Here is a 25,041-nt window from a genome sequence, read left to right on the forward strand (position 1 = left end):
GCAGAATCTTTAAAATAGCCTCTGATATTTTTTCTCGGTTGCAAATTATGTTATGTTGGAATCATTGCAGGATTTTTACAATGACTTATTCCATGGGACTTAATCCTCACTTCATAAGGAGGCATTCAGTATGTGAAGATCTTCTAGGTGGATTTTTTTATTAAATTTATATTTGAAATATTTTGCCACAATACAGATAGGTAGCCGTGTTGGTCTGCCATAGTCAAAATAAAAAAATCCTTCCAGTAGCACCTTTAAGACCAACTAAGTTAGTTCTTGGTATGAGCTTTCGTGTGCAAGCACACTTCTTCAGATACAGATGTGTATCTGAAGAAGTGTGCTTGCACACGAAAGCTCATACCAAGAACTAACTTAGTTGGTCTTAAAGGTGCTACTGGAAGGATTTTTTTATTTTGCCACAATAAATACACTTAAGTACAAAACACTATGAGAGATTTTTAGTCATGCCAAAGGAGTCTATCACTGTTTTGGTTTTTTTGTCCAGCATTTTTTTCACTATAGTATTTCCCCCCTACTTACAGCATTCTTGTATCGTCATAGGCCTTGCTCGTCCAAAAAGACACAATAACTCAGTATAATGCTGTCATGTGCTACTTTTGACTCACTGAGCCAGGCAGGTGTTTGAAAACCCTCCTGTTTCTGCAGTACCAGATAGGCAGCAAAACCAAGAGATTTATCAAGCCACATGATGGTGCTTGCCACACACAGCTGGTGTTTTCCAGCAAGGTGGGTGGGAAGAGAGAGATCAGCTATTGTGCAGGTCCAGTCTAATGGCTTGCTTAAATAACCAAACAGTATTTCTTTTTTAAGTTCTGTAAAAGTGCAAAAAAAACCCCAAACTTTTCTGCTCCTTTGTTACAATGCAAAAAAGACTCCAATGAAACTGCCCTCTTTTAAAATGGGAACTCATTCATTTATGAAACCAAGAACAATAGAGGTAGGTGTAGAGAAGAAAAGTGCATGTGCAAGCGAAATAGGAATAAGTGCATAAAAATCCTTGTGCATGGCAAGTTTTGTTTTGATAACTGGATCTATGATTATTTGACTCATGTATTGAAACAGAACTGTAAGATCATAAGTATTTCTGGGTATTTCAAGAGATTACAAGGTACATACTAGAATCCAGACCTCACCTATTTTTCAGTTTGCGTGAACAACAACTAGTATCATCAGATTCATAAAGGGCTCTTTGACTTTCTTGGCAACATTCTAGGATTGCTCCTGCAGACAGTTTGGCACTCATTACCCATAAGTTCAGGAATCGTTTTTAAGACAAATGCTAGCCTTAAAGTTTCCAGAAATTGGAATCTCATTGAATTGGGACTTTAGCGTACAATTAAATGCTTAAATCTCATTCATTTCATTGGGATTTAAGGGGACTGTTTTATATGGATCATGCCCCTAGGTCAACACAGTCTATTCAGACCCTTCATTGCAGGACAGGGTTCTTTCTTACTTCAAGGAATGTCCAGAAGTCAGTGCATCGTATGCAGACACCTATTTATTCACAAAGCAGAACATTTAAGGGGTATATCTCTAAAGTCTTTTAAAAATAAAATAGTTTATAGAAACCAATAGCTTGATTAATTTAATAAGCAGACCAAAATTTAAATCAAGCTTCCATTTCCATTTAAGAATGCTCCTCATTCATTGCTATATTCTAAAAATAAATAAAGATGCATTTCAAACTGAAACAAATATATGAAAATACACAGAAATGTGTTTGATTTTCATGGTTATCACTAGAAATGTTACTCTTCAAATAAACCTGTGAAAATATAAAATATCTTTCTTAAAATAAAAAAGTCCATAGAAGAGACTATTTTTCCTTTCCCCCCTGTCAACAAATGAGACAATAGACTGCATTAATCTACTGTTTCACTAGTCAGAACAACTAAGCCCTAGGTGGTTTGGAGTCCTCAAATTGGCATTAACATGGGAGGAGAAAAATAGTCAAGCATGAGACACAAAATCAACAGAGTGGTGTGGTAGCCAATTTTTCTTGAGCATATATGCATTTCTTGTCAAGTCCTATACAAGAGCAAACTTAATTTTTTGAGTTTAAGTCAGTATTTGTGGCAGCATTGGGGGTGGAGGACTCCTTAGAAAAGGGAATGAGTGCCAGGTCCATAACCTGTGTGTGGGAAGCCCCACCTGGAAAGTGACCCCTGGCAAAGTTCCTTGGGGGCAACTGGTGTCCTCCCTTTGCCACTGCGTTGACAACTGAGGGACCTGGAGAAGTCTGTCCAGGAGCCTGTGTCTGGCCCAGGGGTGCAAATAGACTTGGTCCAGGCTCACCCCCCAACTTAAAAAACAAAGAAGCAGCCCCCTTGCCTTGAAATTAACCACAAATATTTCCAAGGGTATTAGGGACATAATTTAGCAGCTGATCTTATTGATCTCAGGGTCATTGTAAAGGGCCTCTGGGAAGATTCGCATTACCTCAGTCAGTATTATGTTTGTTAAAGCGTGCCCTCAAATAGACATTTTGCTTTGTGAATAAGAGCACACAGGTTTTCAGAGAAGAAATATTTATATTTCTAAAGAGATGGTGACACTTGGTATGAGGCACTCTTGTCTGAGAATATTGAGATTATGGGTGAAACTGTGAGCTGTATTTTGAGTTAGACCCATTGAAATAAAAGCAAATGACTAAAGTCCATTGATTTCAGGGGGCCGGCTCAAAGTGTGACCATTGCCCTACATATGTATGAGACCTGAAGACAAATGTTCATCGTTCATGGGTCTGCTCATTCACATGAATCTTAAGAACAGCAGCTTTCAAAAGAACCTTTCTGTCTCTAATATGTAATATAAGGAGGTTTAGGTTGGTAACATGGTTTGTACCTTGTAGCTGCAATATTGTACGTTTATGGGGTGGTAGAATGAATAATACTTTCTCATCACCACCCCTGCCCCAATTCTCAAATTTACATGAATTCCAAATGTGCTTTGCCATATGTTAATTGGGCCTTAATTATCCATGTAAATAGAAAAAACTGTATTCAGATTTATTTTAGTTCTGTGCTGTATTTTTTATGTCAAAAAGTGTTACTTTTTTATATCCTAGCCTTTTTTTAAGACCATTGGTTTATTCTATTCACTACAATATTTTAATTTGTATGAAGGCTGTCAGTTATATGGAGATGACAAAACAAACCATTCTGTCAATTTATTTATTCAGTATTTTTGCTGCTTTACTTTTGGAAATAAAGTTTTCATTGCCAATACAGTAGCAAATTTAAAAACGACTCCATTTAATTGTGTATTTATACAGGTATCAAAATAAAACTAACATTTTTAATGTTAAAACCAGCATTAATGCTTCACAACAATAGAACTGTGCACGATTTTGCTTTGAACTTCGAAGTAAAGTTGATTTCTCTTCAGCAGATTCCTCACAGGCACACTTAAACTTTTGAGCAGGCTCTATACCACACAGCTGCAAAAAAGGTTACAGACAAATCCCATGACTGTGTGTTTTGTGTGACAGTGCCATTTCCTTCTGATTGTGTCATTTCCCTGTTGGTGAGTGGGTCATGTGCAACCGACCACACTTGGGGCTTTGTTGTTGAGAATAAAGTTAAGAAAAGGAGGTAGAAGAAGACAGTTGGGTGCACGGAAGAGTGCACGGAAACGCTGTTTACCTTCCTGTTACAGTGGTACCTATTTATCTACTTGCACAGGTGTGCTTTTCAACTGCTAGGTTGGCAGGAGATGTGACAGAGCAGCGGGAGCTCACTCCGTTGTGGGGATTCGAATGGCCAGCCTTCTGATGGGCAAGCGCAAGAGGCTCATTGGCTTAGACTACAGCACCACCCATGTCCCTGAGTGTACAAGTGTTCCAGGGACTGCTCTGGTGCTGTTTCTTCAGCATTGGTGTTTGTCAAATTAAGGCAACGAACAAGAGGTTCCAGCGGGACAAGCTTTCTGGGACATTGCACTAGGATAAACAAAATTATGTTGGTCTGTCAAGTGCTAAGGAAAAAATGTGCAGAAGTTGCTGAGGCTCAGATTTGGCAAAGGCGAAGTGCAGTGGAGTTAACACAAGAGGGCAGCAAGAGGCTTCTGTACTTGGGAGGCATTGCTGCTGCACAGCTGCTCCATATATGCATAAGCTCCCCTGGTACCAAAATGGTGTTTTAAGTGCCTTGTGATATGCAAGACAACTTCCCTTTAGCAGATGGCTGAGACGGAGACTTCCATTCCTCCCTTGCTCATTTAAGGACATCACATATTTATTACATTTATAGCTGAGCTTTCTTCCAAAAGCACCTTCCATGTCAGTCTCACGTAGACAACATTGCATTAGTCCAGGTGGGACTTCACCAGAGCAGGGGCAACTGAGGCCAGGCTACCCCAGGGCAGCAGTGGCTGCAGCTGACAAAGCAGTCTAAGCACCAGTTGGAATCCAGGAGTTCTCCCAGGCTACAGCCTGTTTGTCCTCTGTTTTTCATAAAAAATACAGACTAAAACAAAACTCTACAAGAAAGAAAAACTCAAATAGTTATATAGATTAAAATAGCTCAGAAGGTAAGAAAACAACAAACACTAACTTATCCAGCTAATTAACATAAATGCTTACACTGAAATCTCAGTAGACTGATTGTAGCTAATTGTTTCTCAGGTTCTAACCCATTCCCATAAACCACTCTTATAATATCACCACAGTATCGTATACAGAAGCTGTATTGATTTTGGGAGCCAGAAGCTTGCAACCACATGGGAAATTTGTACATTTTAGAGTAAGATGATGGTTTGAGCAACACCTTTTCACATTGCGCTTTGACTCTGCTGCACTCCAGCTCTGGGGCCCCATCCAAGTACCAGAATATTGTGTTTCAGGAGATAGCTTCTAGTAGCATCAATAATGGTAGTTTTGAGTTCCCTAAAAAATACAGGGCTGATCCAGAAACAGGACTTCTTCAAAATCACAGTAAGTTAATATTTCTGCTGGGATTAAATCTTTTATTTGTCCTGCTGGCCTTGCTAGGCATCTCATGCCACAGCAGTGCAGAAGGTTGGACTAGATGACTCTGGGGGACCCTTCTAACTCTAGCACTCTATGAAGTTTCCACACAAGCTTAGTGCAGCCTCCCAGGTTTCTGTCCATGCCTGGTTGTATATGGACATTATAATACTGGGAAGCCTACAAAGGTGCCAGAAGCACTGGATTCAGATATTTGAAGAGTCCTTCCTCTAATCTGAAGGTCTGAAATGTATGCTATTGCTTGGCATAAGATGGGATGGGTTTTTTGCTAAAGGCAGATTTTTAAAAAAAATGTTTCATATGCTGGATTTTAATAGCTTGCTTTGAAATGTTGCCTGCCTTGAATCGTCTTAGATTCATTATTTAAAGACAGCAGTCCTGCTCCAGGCAATGGTACTCAAAGTGCCCAGCATGGTCCTCCAAGACTAAACAAAGCTGTTCATATCTGAGGTGTAATATAAACCACATGAGCATTTGGCTCAGAAGAAAGCTCTGTGCCTGTGGCAGTTGCATGACAGGCAAGCATTCAACAGGTGATTCTTTCCTAGCAGTAGAGGATATGATCTTATTCCATTTCTTCCTGTCCTGAAATTACAAAACAAATTGAAAACTCTGCTTCTGGATGGGATAGTGGGGAGGGGAGTGAACTTAGCAATATTTCAGGCCCAAACTGGCTCCTTCACTTACTAAACACGTGAGGTGTCCCCTGTGCTTTTTAACAACTAGCAGAAATTCAGCAGGTGCAACTTAGAATCATAGAATCATAGAGTTGGAAGAGACCACAAGGGCCATCGAGTCCAACCCCCTGCCAAGCAGGAAACACCAGAGCACTCCTGACATATGGTTGTCAAGCCTCTGCTTAAAGACCTCCAAAGAAGGAGACTCCACCACACTCCTTGGCAGCAAATTCCACTGTCGAACAGCTCTTACTGTCAGGAAGTTCTTCCTAATGTTTAGGTGGAATCTTCTTTCTTGTAGTTTGGATCCATTGCTCCGTGTCCGCTTCTCTGGAGCAGCAGAAAACAACCTTTCTCCCTCCTCTATGTGACATCCTTTTATATATTTGAACATGGCTATCATATCACCCCTTAACCTCCTCTTCTCCAGGCTAAACATGCCCAGCTCCCTTAGCCGTTCCTCATAAGGCATCGTTTCCAGGCCTTTGACCATTTTGGTTGCCCTCCTCTGGACACGTTCCAGTTTGTCAGTGTCCTTCTTGAACTGTGGTGCCCAGAACTGGACACAGTACTCCAGGTGAGGTCTGACCAGGGCAGAATACAGTGGCACTATTACTTCCCTTGATCTAGATGCTATACTCCTATTGATGCAGCCCAGAATTGCATTGGCTTTTTTAGCTGCCGCGTCACACTGTTGGCTCATGTCAAGTTTGTGGTCAACCAAGACTCCTAGATCCTTTTCACATGTATTTCTCTCAAGCCAGGTGTCACCCATCTTGTATTTGTGCATGCCTGAAAGGGAAAAACCTTCTAACTGTTGGTTTATTCTTACTATGCAGCTGTGGAAGGATTTAATTCACACTTCGTTTTCCTTTCTCACTCCCTCTTCTCCAAGCGGAAACCACGGCCCTTTCCTATGCTCATCTCTTCCATCCCCACCCACTATCCCCAGCAGCAGAGGAAAAGGCCTGTCAAGAGTTTGCTGACTTGGAGCAGCCAAGCAGTCAGTCACATACGAAGCCATGTGATAGGCCTTGCTGCTGCTGCTGCTGCTGCTGCTGCTGCTGCTGCTGCTGCTGCCGCGGCAGTTCCCTCTTGCCTCTGCTGCAAGCCCTGTACTTTGAATTAGCTTGGGAGGAGAAAGATTCACTGCTAGGAAACCAAATAACACTCACCAGCTGTTGAATAGTGGGTAGACATAGCAGACGACACAGCGATTTCTCCAAAGCAGCTCTTTATTTGTAAGCTAGAACAGAACTGAACAGCAAACAGCTCAGCCGGCCTGCTTTTATAGGCAGCCGGCTGTCAACATTGTAGCAACAACAACCCAGGGTTTCCCGCCTAAAGTAACTGACGTGGACCTGAGTGAAAATTATATACATGATACTCCTGGTGGCCAGGGGGAGAACTTCAATACATAACACCAGCCTCTTCCAAATCTTGTCGCTTAAGCAAGATCCAGTGGCTTATTCCATCCCCACACAAAGCCTTTCTGTTCCTTAATGATGCCCCGTTTAGCATCATGCCTCGTCCAATCCTGTGGTCTTCAATGATGCATACCTTCAAGAATTTAACTCTAATCTGATCTATCTACATGAGCAACCACATGCTGGCTGGGTCCAGGTACAAAGGTGAGGAGCATCCTTGCAGATAACATAACCCAGTCCAGGTCTTGGGAAATCCTTGGGGTTCACTTCCATTAATTAGAAGAAATGACAAAATTAATTTGTTGTGCTGCAGGAGGTGCTAGGGAATTGTGCCTTGCCTATCCACTGTTGGGCTGGCAAGTCCCCTGTTTTAAAAGTATTCACACTATTCTTAACAATAGTGTGCCCTAGGCTAAGAGTACAATAGGTTCAGGAGTATAGCAAAATATTGTTTTATTTATTTTATATTAGTAAATAATAACACTGCATCACATTTGCTGTACTTTATAAGCCTATTGGAAGATCGGTGGTTTGAATCCCCGTGACGGGGTGAGCTCCTGTTGCTCTGTCCCTGCTCCTGCCAACCTAGCAGTTCGAAAGCACGTCAAAGTGCAAGCAGATAAATAGGTACCGCTCCGGCAGGAAGGTAAACAGCGTTTCCGTGCGCTGCTCTGGTTCGCCAGAAGCTGCTTAGTCATGCTGGCCACATGACCCGGAAGCTGTCTGCGGACAAACGCTGGCTCCAAGAGCTGGAAAAGATCAAAAGATCAGCTGGTACAACTTTCTCCCAAAGGCAGGACCATTTACCCAACCACTCCATCCCTACAGCAAAATCCAGATGACAGTCTGTTTACAAGCAAAGAGCAGGTACATGCACCACATTGGCAATTAAATGACTCCAGATTATTATCACAAACAAACAAAGGCATAAATTGAACTGGGAAGCATCAAATCCTTCAAGATTGCAAATGTACCTACTTTCCTTTCCAGTAGTGAACTTGGAAAGTCACTCTCCTGGGTTCTCCAGAGCTTGGGGGTGGAAGAATGGAGAGAATGTAACAGAGACTGAGGATTAAAGCTGGAGTTAGAGATGACAGACCAACGCACTCAGAGAGGCAAGATGAAGGATTATTTTGCAATACTAATGAAACCCAAGGTGTTGTGATTTTATGAAATTGGATATATCTTGCAAAGAAAAATGAATCTGGAACTGTGAAGGATAAAAAATGGTTTCAATGGTCTTTGCTGTACATGGGGGAGAGGAAAGCATTGATGTTAATTCTTTTGTTAATTCTGTGGGAACAAAGTTCTTGGTGACGACAGAGGTAACATGGACAGAGAAGAGACCAGACCCTGATGTCTGGGAAACTTGATACCACCAAGGATTACTGCATAACAATGTGCATCTGGAAACCTTGGAGTTTGCTTACCTCTGTGGAGCAGGATTTGAATGCAGTGACTGAAGAGGATATCTAATTTACCATCGCCAGTCAGAGTTTTGCGCATGTAGAACAGCGGAAGGGATAAGTTGTATCTGTGGACTATTGATTTATAACTAATAATTTCTGTGGGCTGACAAAGTGAAGAGTAACTCAACTTGAGATTTGGGAATATGTTATAGTTCAGGGGTCCCCAAACTAAGGTCCGCGGGCCGGATAAGGCCCGAGGGACTCATTTATCTGACTCGCGGCAATCCCCGCTGCCCACTGCCACTGCCCACTCTTACCAGCGCTGCGCTGGGCAGCTGCCCACTTCCGGGTCAGAGGAACACCAGAAATAGCTTGTACGCATGTGCAAGCGTTATTTCTGGTGCACATCCGGGTCAGAGGAGGCCCATGCACATGCGCACAAGCTACTACTGGTGCTCCTCCGACCCGGAAGTATGCCGGAAATAGCGTGTGCGCACGCGTATGGGCAAGCGCTCTCCCGCCCTCCGGCCTGCTGCATGATCGGCGCTGGAGACACCGGCCTGAGGCACAGTAAGTATGCTGACCCCTGTTATAGTTACTGTAAATACAAGTCTAAGCAGGAATTGAAATATGTACAGTTGATGGGAAATGAAGAAGGGGAAAAATAAAATATTTTATCATTTTGTCATTATTAAGCATTGAAATGGAATTAGGAAATATACGTTACAATGAGCAGAGAGTAAGGAAGCAAAGAGAAACATAGCAGCAGGGTAGGAAGTAAATTTTGTATTAAATTTGAATTAATTTGATGTTGATTTGTTTTTAAAAAATGAAAAGCAATAAAAACGTATTAGCAGAAAAGGGATTGCAAATGTATCTGACAAGAGCAGGTGGACACCATTCCTTCCTTAACCCAAATATATGGTCAATAAAACCTGTAGCATACGCAAGACCCTGCCACTAAGATAGTGTTGCCATTTTGTTGAGCTTTTTTGGGAAAGTTGTTGAGCTGCCATAGGTATAGACTGCCATACATCCGGATTTTCCTGGACATTTAAGCGATTTCCACCTGGGCGCTGTTTCCAGCAGCCAAATCCCAGCAATGCCCAGGAAATTCCAGACATATGGCAGCCCTACACTAAGCTATCACAAAGCAATTTCGGTTGGTACATCTTTATGCTACTTGTTATACAGTCTCTCATACTGGCAATTTAGTGAACTAGTGTAAAGGCCCAATTTAAATTAAATACAATTAACAAACGTCATGCTGCTGATGCAATGTTTAAAAGGTTCATACTACGTCTGGCCTTGGGCCTTTTTCTTGCACATCAGCGGTCTGTAACCTCCATGCAGGGGGATGGTGCAAATGGCCAGACACATAGCCTGTGTGCACGTTGGCTGTGACTGCACCATGCTGAAGGATGAGCCTCCATCACTGGGACAGAAAGCACACTGATATTTCAGTGTCCAATTTCTCCTATAGCTCCATTTTCATCACATCAGTGTCCTCACGAAATTGGGCAACTGAAACCAATGAGACAGCAGGGGGAGCCCAGAACCATATTTTTGGATAAGCATTCCTTCCATAAGCTGCAGGACATTTTTGGGTAAAGGGTGATTTATTTTCAAGTTGCAGTTAGGTCTGATAAAAAAAATCACTCCAAAAGTCATACTCTTTTTATTTATTTTTTGCAGCTCCTAGCCAACCAACCTGGCTAGGTTGCATTGGCCCAGAATTCTGGTTGCGTTGGCCCAGAATTAAGGGCCACCAAAAGGGGCTTTGGGTCCAGCTGGGTCAGGAGCAGTATGCTGTTCCCCCTTCACCCCCACATGAAATCTACTTGACAGACCTCTCTGACATGCAGGGGACTGGGCATGCGCAAAGCCACCCCCTCCCCCACAAGGTCCATGGCACAACTTAGGTTCTGCTACTGAACAGTGTCCAGTCATATCTGTAGGTCATACACACCAATAAGAGCAATCCAACACACAAATCAGTGTTAATGATAGTTGTGTGATGGGTGTGCTTGGCAGCTTGGGTCCCTAAAGGGTTTCTCTAACATTTGTTTACCATGCACACTAAAAACTGAAGCCGCACAGGCCAAAGGCAGTATTTAAAGGAAGTATCAGCACTCAAATTAGCAGGGGGGTGGTAGGTTGGTGCCTGAACTTGTGACCTTTGGGGGCAGCCCCATAGCTCTTGTTTTCAGGAGGCGACAGAGGGGCATGATTTGACTAAAATGGGTTAAGGAAATGGGACTTGCCAATTTCATTAAGGGTCTGCCTACCTTTGCCACAGTGAAAGAGAGTAGCACATCCATTAACCAATTTAATAATTGAATTCACTGGCTTTGCAGACAACTTCATTGTCCAGAAAGTGGGAGAAGCAACAAGAGGAACAGCCATTTTAGATCTGGTCCTAACCAATGTGGATGACCTGGTTAGTGGGGTAGAAGTGGAAGGATCATTAGGCGCGAGTGATCATGCTCTTCTGAAGTTTACTAATCAGCGGAAAGGAGCAGCCAAGCATACTAGGACTCAATTTCTTGACTTTAAGAAAGCCGACTTCAGAAAACTTAGGGAAGTGCTGGGTGAGATCCCATGGACAGTAATACTAAAAGGAAAGGGAGTTCATGATGGCTGGGAGTTTGTTAAGAGGGAGATACTAAAAGCACAACGTCAGGCAATACCAATGAGATGGAAACTTGGAAGGTGCCTAAAGAAGCCAGGGTGGCTATCTAAAGTACTTTTAACTGAGTTAAGATTAAAAAAGGATGTGTACAAAAAATGGAAAAGGGGGGAAACCACCAAAGAGGAATTCAAACAAATAGCCAGCACGTGTAGACACAAAGTCAGAAAAGCTAAAGCACAGAATGAACTCAGGCTTGCTAGAGAGGTTAAAAGCAACAAAAAAGGCTTTTATGGGTATGTTCGTAGTAAAAGGAAGAACAAAGAAACAGTGGGGTCACTCAGAGGAGAAGATGGTGAAATGCAAACAGGGGACACAGAAAGGGCTGAACTCCTCAATGCCTTCTTTGCCTCAGTCTTCTCCGATAAAGAAAACAATGCCCGACCTGAAGAATTTGGAGCAAATGATTCAGCAGAGGAAACACAGCCCAGAATAACTAAGGAGATAGTACAAGAATACTTGGCTAGTTTAGATGTATTCAAGTCTCCAGGGCCAGATGAATTGCATCCAAGAGTATTAAAAGAACTGGCAGATGTGATCTCAGAACCACTGGCAGTCATCTTTGAGAATTCCTGGAGAACAGGCGAAGTCCCGGCAGACTGGAGGAGGGCAAATGTTGTCCCTATTTTCAAAAAGGGGAAAAGAGAGGACCCAAATAATTACCGCCCAGTCAGTCTGACATCAATACCAGGGAAGATTCTGGAGCAGATCATTAAGCAAACAGTCTGTGAGCACCTAGAAAGGAATGCTGTGATCACCAATAGTCAGCATGGATTTCTGAAAAATAAGTCATGTCAGACTAATCTGATCTCGTTTTTTGACAGAATTACAAGCCTGGTAGATGAAGGGAACGCAGTGGATGTAGCCTACCTTGATTTCAGCAAGGCATTTGACAAGGTGCCCCATGATATTCTTGTAAAGAAGCTGGTAAAATGCGGTCTTGACTATGCTACCACTCAGTGGATTTGTAACTGGCTGACTGACCGAACCCAAAGGGTGCTCATCAATGGTTCCTCTTCATCCTGGAGAAGAGTGACTAGTGGGGTGCCACAGGGTTCTGTCTTGGGCCCGGTCTTATTCAACATCTTTATCAACGACTTGGATGATGGACTCAAGGGCATCCTGATCAAATTTGCAGATGACACCAAACTGGGAGGCGTGGCTAACACCCCAGAGGACAGGATCACACTTCAAAACGACCTTGACAGATTAGAGAACTGGGCCAAAACAAACAAGATGAATTTTAACAGGGAGAAATGTAAAGTATTGCACTTGGGCAAAAAAAATGAGAGGCACAAATACAAGATGGGGGACACCTGGCTTGAGAGCAGTACATGTGAAAAGGATCTAGGAGTCTTGGTTGACCACAAACTTGACATGAGCCAACAGTGTGACGCGGCAGCTAAAAAAGCCAATGCAATTCTGGGCTGCATCAATAGGAGTATAGCATCTAGATCAAGGGAAGTAATAGTGCCACTGTATTCTGCCCTGGTCAGACCTCACCTGGAGTACTGTGTCCAGTTCTGGGCACCACAGTTCAAGAAGGACACTGACAAACTGGAACGTGTCCAGAGGAGGGCAACCAAAATGGTCAAAGGCCTGGAAACGATGCCTTATGAGGAACGGCTAAGGGAGCTGGGCATGTTTAGCCTGGAGAAGAGGAGGTTAAGGGGTGATATGATAGCCATGTTCAAATATATAAAAGGATGTCACATAGAGGAGGGAGAAAGGTTGTTTTCTGCTGCTCCAGAGAAGCGGACACGGAGCAATGGATCCAAACTACAAGAAAGAAGATTCCACCTAAACATTAGGAAGAACTTCCTGACAGTAAGAGCTGTTCGACAGTGGAATTTGCTGCCAAGGAGTGTGGTGGAGTCTCCTTCTTTGGAGGTCTTTAAGCAGAGGCTTGACAACCATATGTCAGGAGTGCTCTGATGGTGTTTCCTGCTTGGCAGGGGGTTGGACTCGATGGCCCTTGTGGTCTCTTCCAGCTCTATGATTCTATGATTCTATGATTCTATGAATTGACTCAAGTGGTGTATTCTCATGCAGGGAAGTGAGAGCTGTTCTGAAGGAAGTGACAATATCTGTATGAGCAAATAAATAAAGAAGAATCAGATGTAAATGTGTGATGGTGCAAATAAGGGTGCCTTCTATTTACTGGCGTCCCTGAGGGGGCTCATGTGGAAGTGGTGTTTTTTCAAAACAAGATTTGTGAAGCTGCGGTTTTGTGTGGAAGCCTTCTGTCAAAGGGCTGCTGTCACCACGCAAACAATGGTGTTTGTAGAGACTCGAATAACTATTCAAAAGCAAAGAAATTCCAACAGCCCTGCCTAAAGTCCTGTGAAGACATCATAGCTCACTTAGCATATTTGACGAATGAGTTTTGAGGCTTTTAAGAGCTTTAATTATTAGACAACCCATACTCTGTATTTTAAAAATTTATTCTTTAGTAAGAATACTTTTTTGTTTAAATCACAAAATATTGTGGAAATATTTTTTATAGTAGAATTCATGGAGTGCTGGAAAATAATGAATATAAAGATTGATTCCTATTATCTCTCATACTTAAACTGTTCTTTAAACAGCTGGTTTCTTGCAGACAGTATTTATTTTATTTTTAAAATAATTTAAGACAGCATAAGCTTGTACCAAGCATTAAGCATTGTAACAAAAGTGCAACTTTGTTTTTCAGCAATTCCTCATCAAAAGGGATATTTTTAAACTCAATTATCATTACTCAATCTTCTTCCTACAAAAATAGCATGTTGGACATCATTAATTGAATGTATTAACTATTTACATACAGACACTCTGTAGGCTAGTAAGATTTAAAAAAATAAAAGAAAAAAGGACCAACATTGTTTAAAAACAGTGTTTGAGGCAAACAGTAGCAACATCAATAGCAGCAAATTCACTCAAAATGACTAACAGACCCAGGCATATTCACTCATAGTCAGACTGTTGTGTCTCACCTCTTACATAACATTCAAGTGAGGTTTCTCACAGTGCTACCTTGGCAACAAACTAAAAATATCTAGGCAAGGTTCTTGGCTTAAACCTTATTAACAAAGCTTTAGCTGTGTGATTATCTGGTGTCTGGCAACAGTCTCCAGAAAGGGAAATTGGGATATCTGGAGACAGAAAAACCTTGCAAGGAAACCTTATCCCACTTTTACCCAGTTACCAACACACCATTTTTAATTATGATTTGTAACCTCTTTTAGCTTATGTTAGTGGCTGTGCCTTTCAACGGTGGCCTCATGCACATATATTATGCAAGTGAAGCTTTGCAGTTAGCTTTTATCTCCATGCCAGGAAAAGCAGCACTTTCTTTCACCCCAATCTACCAAGGAAGAACCACACACTGAACTGCTGGAGATTCCGATTTCGCTGTTCTTATTCACAGCATGATGGTCTTCTGGGACCACTGTATGGACTGGCTGTGTCTTTTACTGCTTATGAGAAGGCATACTCCTCTCTGGGACTGCTTGGGGCTTGGGGCTTTTGTGTTTAGGCCATGGTTAAAGGCACAAGATCAGGACAGTAAACTTATTTCTTCCTTCAGGATACAATCTAAGGCTAGATTGTGCTGCATTCCTATGCACACTTACCTGGGAGTAGGCCCCACTGAAGACAGCGAGACTTATTTCTGAGTAAATAGGATTGTACTGTTAATGGTGTGGGGTGTCTTTTTTCTTGTTAGTCCAGTGCAGTGATGTTCCTTCACATACAACAAGGTAATTTAATATCAGGAACACAGCAAAACTAAGCATTAAGATGTAGAAAAATGCACTTGCTTTAGCAAATAAGAAACTACATAATGGGACAGTTCTTCTGTCCCTTGAGCAAATGCCAGGGGTAGCTCTAAAAATGCAAGACAATAAAAATGCATGAACAAGGTCTGTTCATGATCTGTTTCTCAATAAAGTGCTAGCTTACCTTCATTTTTTCTCCCAAACCCCACTTCCACAAACTCCTAACTAACTAACCAAACTCCTCCAAGCATTGCATGTGGCAAAGGTAAAATATAGCCCATTGAAATAAATGGTTCCTAAGCTCTGAATAAAGGTAAAATAAAGTTGCTATTTGGCAGAATCAGATGGCAACTCCAGTGATTTCAATGCAGTTGCATTGCATTTAAATTTTACTGGCTTCTGCCCAATGATTCTTGTATGGAGCCACCAATTAAGAAGTCAGTAATAGAGAAGCAAATTCTCTGTAATTCTTAGGCTACCATTCTCAAGACAACTTCCTCTCATCCAGAGTAGTGACACAGGCTTCAGTTGGGCCGTTCTTAAGTAAGCAGTTTGCCTGTTTGTTGACTTGGTTACTACCAGGAAACCGATTCCTGGATTTCTGGACCAGGAAGCATTTTATGCTGAAGCTTGCCCTGCCAGGAGCACAATCTACTATGGAACTTTCCTTTGCAAACCCCACTAAAATTCAAGAGCACTTTAAAGTAGTTCCTGCTTATTTCACTGGGGCTTGTGCAAAGCTTCCTGCTGAGTTATGCCCACTCGAGTAAGTTCCATTACAGTCTATACATAATCATTATTAAAGTGCCTGCAGTTATGGTATGGTCTGGTACAGTATACAGTATATCTTGCATCCTGACTCCCCAGTTCCAGATGCTGCAGCCCCTGCCCTTTTCTTTAGGCCTTCTGAATTGTTAAGCAAACTTCTCTTACGAAGAAAGAGCCATTTCCCCCACCCCTAAGGGAGTCTTTTCCATTTGCTTTTGTTTCAGTTCAACTGGGGGGTGGAATTCCGCAACATTACAACATTTGTGTAAAGAAAATTTTAAACACACACACAGCATTGGGGGGGGGGGGACAAGGAGCTCTCCAAAAATATTTGTGGGAGAGGGAGAACCTAATCTTTTAATAAAAGAAAAAGAATAAACTGTCAGCCTAGTAAGCTTTCCCTTAAACACACAAAGAAACAGGGTGAGGGTTGCTTCTCCTTCTTGGGAGTGATGGATCCTTCCTGTCAAGTAGGAGGCATGAACTGTGTGGTTTCCTTTAGAAATGATGTAGCATCACTCAAGGATTTTCCTCTGCAGACTGCAAATGCTCCTCTTGGGAAGGGAGGTCCATGTCCCCATGGAGCCCACCTGGGTTGCAGGTAAATGGATGGGGGAGGTGCTGGCCAGAAGAAGCCACATCGGTAGACGTTGCTGAGGCCAAGCTGGTTTTCTCTCCTGGTACCAATACTGAGGAGAAACAGGGGAAGGCCGCAGCCGCAGCAGCAGCTGCAGCCTGAGCTGGAATCCCTGGGTAGATCCAAGGAATTGGAGTAGCAGCAGCAGCAGTGACTGCTGCTGCTGGGTAAAAGTATTTATCCAGGTTGCTCTTGTCCAGGAAGGGCTGCATGTAGGCAGCTGCTGCTGAGGGGGAGATGAAGCAGAGAGGCAGGCAGAAGGGAGCAGCAGGTTGATGGGCAAAGGGAGATCCTCCTCCCCCCAGACCTCCAAAAGCCACCAGGGAGCTGAGAAGGGCTGAACCAGCTGCTGCTTGGTCTGGGCTCAACACTGCCGAAGAGGTGCTGCTGCAATCCATCTTCAGCCTTTTAGCTGCTGGAGGTGCTTCATCCCCAGAGGGCTCCTGCTTGATCATCAGGTTGCCTTGCCTTTTGTCCCCTTCCGGTCTTCCCTCGCACTCACCACCATAGCCACTATCTGTATCTGTGTCATTCTCCCCACCAAGCTCCACATGACCCATTGGATGGTGGCTGAATTTATGCTTGCTACTTGCATTCTGAGTCCTCTGAATGACTGGCACACAATTTGGCTGGCTCTCCAGCTTTGGGCCAGTGTGATCTCGCTGCACACAGGAAGAGGCGGAGGAGGTGGGGCAGGGTCCTTTGCCTGCACAAATCTTTGGAGTCAGGAGTTGGGGGCTGGGGAGGAATCGTGTGCAAACAGAGTGCAGGTGGTTGATGAGCTGGGCACATCTCTGCTCTCTTGGAGTCCAACTTTCAAATCTGGAGAGGTACTGCATGACTTCTTTGGTGCATGTCTGGAATCCTGAATGGAAAGCATCCAAGTCAGATTGCAGAGGAGACTTCAAAGATCTCTCCCCTACAAAGGGGGGGGGGGGAGGAGAGGGAGGAAGGGATGCAAAATAACAGGCATTAGTAATACTACTTGCATTAGATCTAGTGTTACACAGAATCTGACTGTTTTATTAACAAAATTCCTCTATAATGTAATTGCTTTGTGTTAAATGTACTAATCTTCTAGTGCAAAGTTATCAATCTAGGACTATGATTTATGAAATCAGTTGGAAAAGGTTAAGGTATCTCAAGAGATAACATGTTAAGGCTGTAATACTAGACTTACTTATTTGGGAGTAAGCCTCAAACAAAATGGGACCTATTTCCAAGTAAATAATAGAATTGTAGAGTTGGAAGGGACCCCAAGGGTCATCTAGTCCAACCCTCTGCAATGCAAGGATATATATGTATATACGGTAGATATGGTTAGACTGCACAGCTGCAGTCCTTTTCACATTTACATAGGAGTTAAGGCCCACTAAATTTAAGGGGACTAAAGTTTAAGTAAACATGACCGTACAGGTCACTGACTCTGAAGCAGTTCTATAGATTTCAATTTGGCAACTTAACTGTGGAGTTAGCTAACAGTTCACCAACTGCTAAGACTTTGTCAATAACCAGATGTGTCCTTCATAATCTTTGAGAGAGCTAGAGATAGAGATACACAATGTTCTATATTGTGCTTCTGCACTGGGCATTTACTTACCATTCTGTAAAGCAATTATCTTCTGATGCTGCTGCTCTGTTAAGGCTGTTAAAGCTTTTAAGTGTTTCAAAGTTAATTCCAAAACTACAGCTTTCTCCAGATGCCCTAGTGTCTGCAAAGGGAGGGAAAGGGACACACAATCAAACAAAATCCTATTTTCTAAAACTTCACTAAGCTCACTTTGGAAGAAATATTGTTTTATTACTGCCCTTGCTCGAATTGGTGATAAATACTGATAAATCACACCCATTTTGAAACTTCACAAATAAGGCTAATGGTGGTTCTACAGAAATGCTATCATATAAGGAATTTATATTAGACTTCTGGATGTCTTGCAATCCTAAAAATCACATTTAATTCAACCCAGTTTTAAAGGATGTACTCTAGAAAGTTTTATGGGAACCACCCTGAGACCTCTGGGTATAGGGCGGTATAATAATAATAATAATAATAATAAGTGCGGGTAAAGCACTGCTGAACTCAGTGACTTAGTTCTAAGTCAACAAAAATAACCACACTTTTTCCTAATATGTGCATCTTTTACAGTGCAACCATATCCAGGCTAAATCTGAAGTAAGTCCCACTGTGCCAAATGAGCTTACACTGAAGTAAGTGTGCATAGGATTACAGCCTGAGTAGTAAACACTTCACTAAGAGTTTATGGTGTTGCAAAAATACCTAGATAGATGTACAGGCAAGCATATACACACGGACTTACTGTCAGTTTCAGATGCTCAGGCAATAAATCTTTCAACTGAGCAATACACTCATTAATCCGGTCTCTTCTTTTCTTCTCTATCAATCTATGTGGCAGTTTGTATGTTTCCTATTCAGGAAGAAAAAGGACAAACACTTGTTTCACTATAATGCCAACCAGTACCTAAACAACTGTCTTGCCACCTACCCTTCTTTCCCATTTCAAGAGTATCTACTGGCTTAGGCATCTCCCCTCTCCCTCCAGAACTGTTCTTTGTCAACATAACTAAAACAAAACTGCCCACTACAGATAACAGAAAGGAAGTGAATGAGGAAAAGAAGAGAACTTCTGCATAAAGTTGGGCTCCCATTTATCACAAGCCCCTGCTAAGTATTGTGCAGGTGCTGGAGAGCATCAGAAAAGCTTATTCTCTTACCTTGCTCTCGTCCCTCTTCATACCTCTCTTGGGCTTGCACATATACAAGGATGGATAACCCAGTCTGCAGGAACAGAAAAGTGAAAGAGAGACCCATTGACTTTAACATGCATAGTGGTCTCATTAGCTACTACTTTGCAAGAAATCTCACAAAAGTGGTGCATACAAAACTAATGTCTCACATCAAATGTAACTGATCTGCAGAAAATACACTATAACCTGAAAAAGAGACAATTCATGTACTTTTGTAAACCAAGAAAATCTTTAATATATTATTTTTTTATAAAAAAAAGGGATGGAGGGGGGCACGTGCATGCTTAAGGCTGCCCAGCCAAAGAACCAGAGTTAACCCATCTCTTTATCTCCCCTTTCCTTTTGCAGAAAGGAAAATAATAATAAGAAAAACCGGGGTTTTTCTCCTAAATTAAAATGACAACAATGATGCAGAAGTCCCTGTCATCTGACCCTATGAATTCCCGATGCTCCAATAACTGCCTTTCGGGCAAAGGAGAGATCCCTTCATCCATGTTTGGCAGCAGCTTTTTGGGGGTGGTCGCCGCTTTGGCTGGCTCCCGTGAGCTGGTGCAGAGTCTTGGGAGACCTTCGGGCAACAAAGCCCCACCGTCGCCCCGGCAGCCTGGTCCGGGTGGGAAAGCAGCTCCCCCTCGGTCTGCTTCTCCTTTTCCTCGCCCCGTCTCTTCCCTCTGGCTCCGGGCGCGCTGCTACTTGGCGTTCCCGCTTGCTTGCTTGCTTGGCCACCGGGCACGCGCTTGCCAGGCAGACCAGCACCCAGCTCACGTGCAGAACGTACCACGCAACCTCCCGGCTCCGGGATGGGGGCGCGCGCCAGGAGGAGGGGCGGGGCGGAGGGGGAAAGCCCAGCTTGGCCTAAGGAAGCATCCTCTGCTCAAACGGGACCACGGGCACCGGGGCGGGGGGGGGGGGACTCGGGAGCTTCTCGCGCGTTTCGCCTATTCCTCAGTGTCCAGGCTGGGGGGGAGTCATAGAAAAGGTCCTCCTGCCAAGCAGGGCTTCCTCAGGAGGCTGGCAAGGCGCGTGGGCATTAGCCGGGGCAGGAGAGGGAAGCGGGAAGCGGCGTCCCAGGCGGGGGACGTTGAAGCCGGCCTCGTGCGAGGGAACTGCAGCCCCGTGTGGCGTCTGACCCCGCCCTCGCCCTCGCCCGCTGCTCCAGACCCCGGGCCTGGCCTGCCGCTGGCGAGGGCGGACTCGGGCTCGTGCAAGTCCACGTTTGCTCCGGCTGCTGGCCCCTGAAAAAAAGAAAAGCCGGAGCGCCCTCCTCTTTAATCCCATCTCAAACTGGTACGAGCACAAGGCGAGCAACGTGATCCGGCCGCCTCCTGCCGCCGCCGCCGCACTGCGAAGGGAGCCCCGCGCGCGGCAGCCGCTTTCCTGCAGAGCGCAAACGCCGCCGCGCCGAGCAGATGCTTGACCTGCGGTCCCTCCGTGGGGCGCGGGAGACGCGGCGAAGCTCGCCTGGGTTTGCATTCCCCCCCCCCCGCCAAATGCTAATAGTGTGCTAGCCCTGGATCAAAGCCCTCGGGCCCCGAGCTGGAGCCTGAGGAGCATCTGGAAAGCGGGGGTGGGGGAGCCTCAAGGTCTTCACCTCAACTCACCCCCAAAAGGAAGCGAATGGGAAAGGGGGCGGCGGCGGCGGCGGCTCCGTTGCTTCCGCGCCTTCTAGTCCAGAGACCGAGTTCTGCTCCTCTGGAGACTCAGCCTTGCTGGACTCACAGGTGGCGAAGTGTGCGCGTGCACGCGAGATCCAGACCCCAGGCTCGAAGCGCGGGGGGTAAGAAAGCGCCTGCTTGGGCACCACATTCCCCTTCGTGGCTAAGATGCATTTCCTGAGCTTTGAATAGGGAACCATCGCCCGGAAAGCAGCATCCCGAGCCCAACCCAGGTTGAATCGAGGCGAACTCTCACGAAAGCATGCACGTGACTGCAGGACTAGCAGAGCATACAGTCCGCAAGCTCGCTCGCTTTCTTTCTTTCTTTCTTTCTTTCTTTCTTTCTTTCTTTCTTTCTTTCTTTCTTTCTTTCTTTCTTTCTGCTTGTGCGCACACAGTCACAATGGCCTCGCTACAGAACATGAGGGGCTCCCATAAGGAGTCGTTACAGTTTTCTGGTGGAGGAATCTGGTCTCTCCGCAGCCCAGTAGGAAACACGTTGCAGCGGCGAGCGCCGGCCTCGTTCCCCGGCAGGAGAGCCGCAACGTGGGCCCAGGCGGGCAGCTGCGGGGCAGCCGAACTGCATAGTTTGCAGCTGGATCTATAACCCAGCGAAACGCTCCCCGCTCTAAGCCCCAGGGAGGCTTGCATGCAAGTAAGCGTGCGTAGGATCGGGAGTTGCTCAGCAGCTGTTACTATCATCCGGGGATGCCTAAAAGGTCTGGCGCATAAGCAACGCTGACACGCAAATGACTCGGTATAGTCAACCTTGCTCTCTTTTCTAGCTGCTGAGGAAGGATGCTTTAGAGCGTTTTTAAAGTTCTTGGGTTTTTTAATGGAAATATACCCAGCGCTTCTGGAGGCACTGCAGAATATCCTCCCCCCCAAAAGGAAACGAAACGCTCTGAGAATGAGCAGAAAAGGAGAAACAAGAATTGCTGAAAGTGTGGGGTGAAAGAAGGTGTTTTTTTTCCCACGTGGTGTAATACATGAATATTTTCCTTAATCTTTTTGGGATTTCATTATTCATTATGCCTAGTAGGAAGGTTTCAGGCTATTTTGGGAAGGAGCATTTAAACATTTTTTAAGTTCATTGCAAATTATTTCCCATAAAATTCCTACTTTTTTTTTACAGTTCCACCACATGTAGATCATGGTGTCTTCCGCCTCCCCACATCTCCAACAGATGTTTGATCTAGCTTTATACATTTTTGCAAGTTTTACAGGTGTTAAATACCATCTGCAGAGCATCTTCATGCAGTTCTTCAAATCATAGCATGCTGTAAATTTTCGGTCTTCCGTCCACAGCCTCTCCCATGATTCCATCTGGATGTTGTAGCCAAAGTCCCTAGCCCATTGCATCATAACAGATTTCACTTCTTCCTCCTTGACCTCCCAGTCAAGAAGGAGTTTATACATATTAGAGATCGTTTTCTTATTAAATTTATTAAATCTTTCTCTAATCTTGAGAGTTCTGTGGATAACCCTTTCTGTTCATCCTTTTGAAATGTTTCTTTTTTTTAAGATAATATTTATTGATTTTATGATTACATACTATACATATACACATTACTTTACATTTACATTTACTCCTAAGAGTTGACTTCCCTCCTTCCTTCTTCTGGCTTTTTTATGTCGTCTCTAAGTTTTTCGCATTGTCTTTATCGATTTTGTTTATTCAACTTTATCTGTACAGTGTCTATATATAAATAAATATTTCTGTATATACACGTCTTGTTGTTTGTCTATATTCATTTACAGATACAATTAGTTACACTGGTTGTATTTTACATTTTAATTCATATTGTCATTTAACATCCAATAAAGTTTATTTTAATTTCCCATTATGAGGTTTATTTCCATTCTACCGATTTCACTATTTCACCTTATCCTATGTATAACATAATTTTTTCCTATTCTTTTTGAAATGTTTCATCGCCCTGTTGTCGAATTTTCCCTGTTAATTTGGCTATTTCCGCATATTCCGTGACCTTGTACTGCCACTCTTCTGCTGTTGGCAATTGTTGTTGTTTCCACACCTGAGCCAGCAGTAACCTCGCCGCTGTTGTTGCGTATAGGAACAATTTATGATCCTACTTATCAATATCCTCTCCCACCATTCCCAACAAGAATGCCTCTGGTTTTTTCAGAAATGTGTACCTAAAGATCTTCTTTAATTCATTGTATATTGTCAGAGTTGCTTCCAGATCCTAGCTCACAGAGGATCACGCTAGCCAGCGATCATTAAATAAAAGTCTTTATTGAGTTACAGTTTCCATTCTCAAGCTGCTGCGTGCAACCCTACGTCTAATGGTTAGATCGGCGAAGCTCCATCTGAGTCTCCGCCCCTTGTACACCAACTTAATATCCTAGCCTTGCTCCACCTTTTCCGCCTGACTGTTCTTCTCTGGGTCCCTCTGCCCCCCGGGGTCTCTTCCTTCCGGGATTCCTCTGACGCTGACCCCCCTGACTCTTCTCCCTCCTTTCGGCGGGCTTTAGGACCTGGCTCCCTTTCCGGGCTGCCTACTGCGCCACCTTCCTGTGCATTTGAACTTGGCGCGCGCGCCCAACCTTCCACCTTCCGTCTGACCGTTTCTTCGCTCCCCGATGGAGGTGTGGCCACTCCTGACTCGTGCCCTCCCCCCTGTTGTGAGCTGCCAGCGTTTGATCCCTGGCGCCCTTCCTCTTCCCTGCTCTCTGGCGGTGACGCTGGTCCTGATTTCCAACTGCTCCCCTCTGAGTCCCCTCTGGCTCTATCTTCCTGGGGTGTCCCCCTAGGCTCCCCCCTTGCCCTGGCCACTGGTGCTCCTTTCTGTGAATCTTCTGATTCACTGGAAAGACTCGGAGATCTCGGGTCGTCGTCATCACTCATCTTTTCTTCTGCCTCCTCTCCCTCGCTCTCTGTTTCCTCCCTTGCCCTTGCCTCTGCTCCTGAACCCCTGACATCCATCCCCCCCTCGAAGCCCCCTCTTCCCCCCTCCCCTCCTTCCGGTGCGGGATCTGGGTGCTGCCGTGTCAGGGGGACGAATGTCGGATACAGTTCGCTTCCCGTGGCGGGCCGCCATCCGAAGTCTTCCGGTTCTTCCTCCCTGCTCTCGTTGACGACGGTCACCTCCGCTTCCATCTCTGTGCCGCCGTGCTCGAAACCCGGGTCGTCCCCGAAAACGTCCATGTCCGTCTCTCCCTCGTTGCCTTCTGGAGACGTTGCGCGTCCTGGACCCTCCAGCCACCTTCTGCGGAACTGCTCCTCTGGTCGATCATCCCACCAATACGAGGGTTCTGAAGCAGATCCCGAGGGTGACCCCTCCGGGGAACGGGCGTCTCGTGTCGGTTCCTCGTCCGAGTCGAACCCCCGGAACGTGCTGGCTGAAAGCGTGGGCGTGAAAAGCCAGTCGTCGAAAAAGTCTGCTGGCATTGGCCTATGTGGGAAGAGGGCATGAAACTCTTCTTTGAGCAGAGGTTCGTCTAAAGCGTAGCCCGGCACCCAGCTGTTGGCACTGGCCGGGGTGCCCTCCTTGGCGAGAAGGTATTCTACCCCCTCTTCCCCCCATCTGGAGTCCAAAATCTCCGTGACTTCGTTGAAGCGCTCCTCCTGTGCCACTCCCCCTTGCCCGGTTCTCTCTCGGAGCGGACCCGGTGCCGTTCCTGGTTCCTGAAACCTGTGAGGTTCCTTGTAGGGAGTGAGCACCGATCTGTGGAACACCGGATGCATTCTGGAACACTCCGGAAGAGCCAGCCTGAAAGCCACCGGGTTGACCTGTTCTTCGACTTGGTAGGGCCCCAGTTGTTTATGCCCTAGTTTCTTCTTCGCCAACGACCTGGCCGGCACTGCGTGGGCTGCTAACCAGACCCAGTCTCCCACATGGATCTCTTCGCCAACCCTTCTGTGTTTGTCCGCTTGTACCTTGTATGCGTGTTTAGCCAGCTCCAGGTGCCGCCGCAGCTGATCGTGGACCTCCTGCAACTCCGACGCGAACGCATCTGCTGTCTGCGGCTCCCCCTCCCCCATTCTTTCCAGTCCCGGGAAGGTTCTGGGGTGCCTCCCGTTGTTGGCGAAGAACGGCGTGACCCCCGTGGACACGTGCTTCGTGTTGTTGTAGGCGAACTCGGCGAGAGGCAGTTAATCCACCCACGTCGCAGGCTGTTGATTCGCATAACATCTCAGGTACTGCTGCATGATGGCATTGACCCGCTCCGCTTGCCCGTTGGTCTGCGGGTGTCTAGCCGACGCCAGGTTGATCTTG

At 45.0% G+C, this 25,041-nt stretch overlaps 1 protein-coding gene and 1 long non-coding RNA gene across 3 annotated transcripts; both read right to left on the reverse strand.

The window, feature by feature from the left end:
• Positions 1-716: 716 nt before the first annotated feature.
• Positions 717-10,865, reverse strand: LOC308457580. Its single transcript, XR_013977015.1, has 2 exons — positions 6,864-10,865; positions 717-3,463 (listed from the first exon to the last, which is right to left on the reverse strand). It is a non-coding gene; the product is annotated as an uncharacterized lncRNA (long non-coding RNA).
• A 2,776-nt stretch (positions 10,866-13,641) lies between these two features.
• On the reverse strand, positions 13,642-21,069 carry BHLHE41 (basic helix-loop-helix family member e41). 2 transcript variants are annotated; one of them, XM_081024161.1, is made up of 5 exons: positions 20,744-21,069; positions 19,110-19,173; positions 18,695-18,802; positions 17,977-18,088; positions 13,642-17,295 (listed from the first exon to the last, which is right to left on the reverse strand). In XM_081024161.1, the coding sequence occupies exons 1-5, from the start codon at positions 20,995-20,997 to the stop codon at positions 16,259-16,261; spliced, it is 1,575 nt and encodes a 524-aa protein (XP_080880287.1). In that variant the 5' UTR covers positions 20,998-21,069; the 3' UTR covers positions 13,642-16,258. The 2 variants fall into 2 exon arrangements, with proteins under 2 accessions (XP_080880287.1, XP_080880288.1); XM_081024162.1 differs by lacking the exon at positions 20,744-21,069 and adding an exon at positions 19,575-19,911.
• Positions 21,070-25,041: the final 3,972 nt, after the last annotated feature.

This window comes from Podarcis pityusensis, assembly GCF_964106645.2.
Source record: "Podarcis pityusensis genome assembly, chromosome: 10".
NCBI lineage: Eukaryota > Metazoa > Chordata > Lepidosauria > Squamata > Lacertidae > Podarcis > Podarcis pityusensis.

Bases quoted from the DNA above. Each gene is read 5' to 3' on its own strand.
- BHLHE41 (XM_081024161.1), bottom strand. From the start codon at position 20,997: ATGGTTCCCTATTCAAAGCTCAGGAAATGCATCTTAGCCACGAAGGGG. The intron at 19,174-20,743 runs GTGAGTTGAGGT...CTGTTCCTGCAG, and splicing joins CCATTCGCTTCCTTTTGGGG to ACTGGGTTATCCATCCTTGT. The intron at 18,089-18,694 runs GTAAGTCCGTGT...CTCCCTTTGCAG, and splicing joins CTGAGCATCTGAAACTGACA to ACACTAGGGCATCTGGAGAA.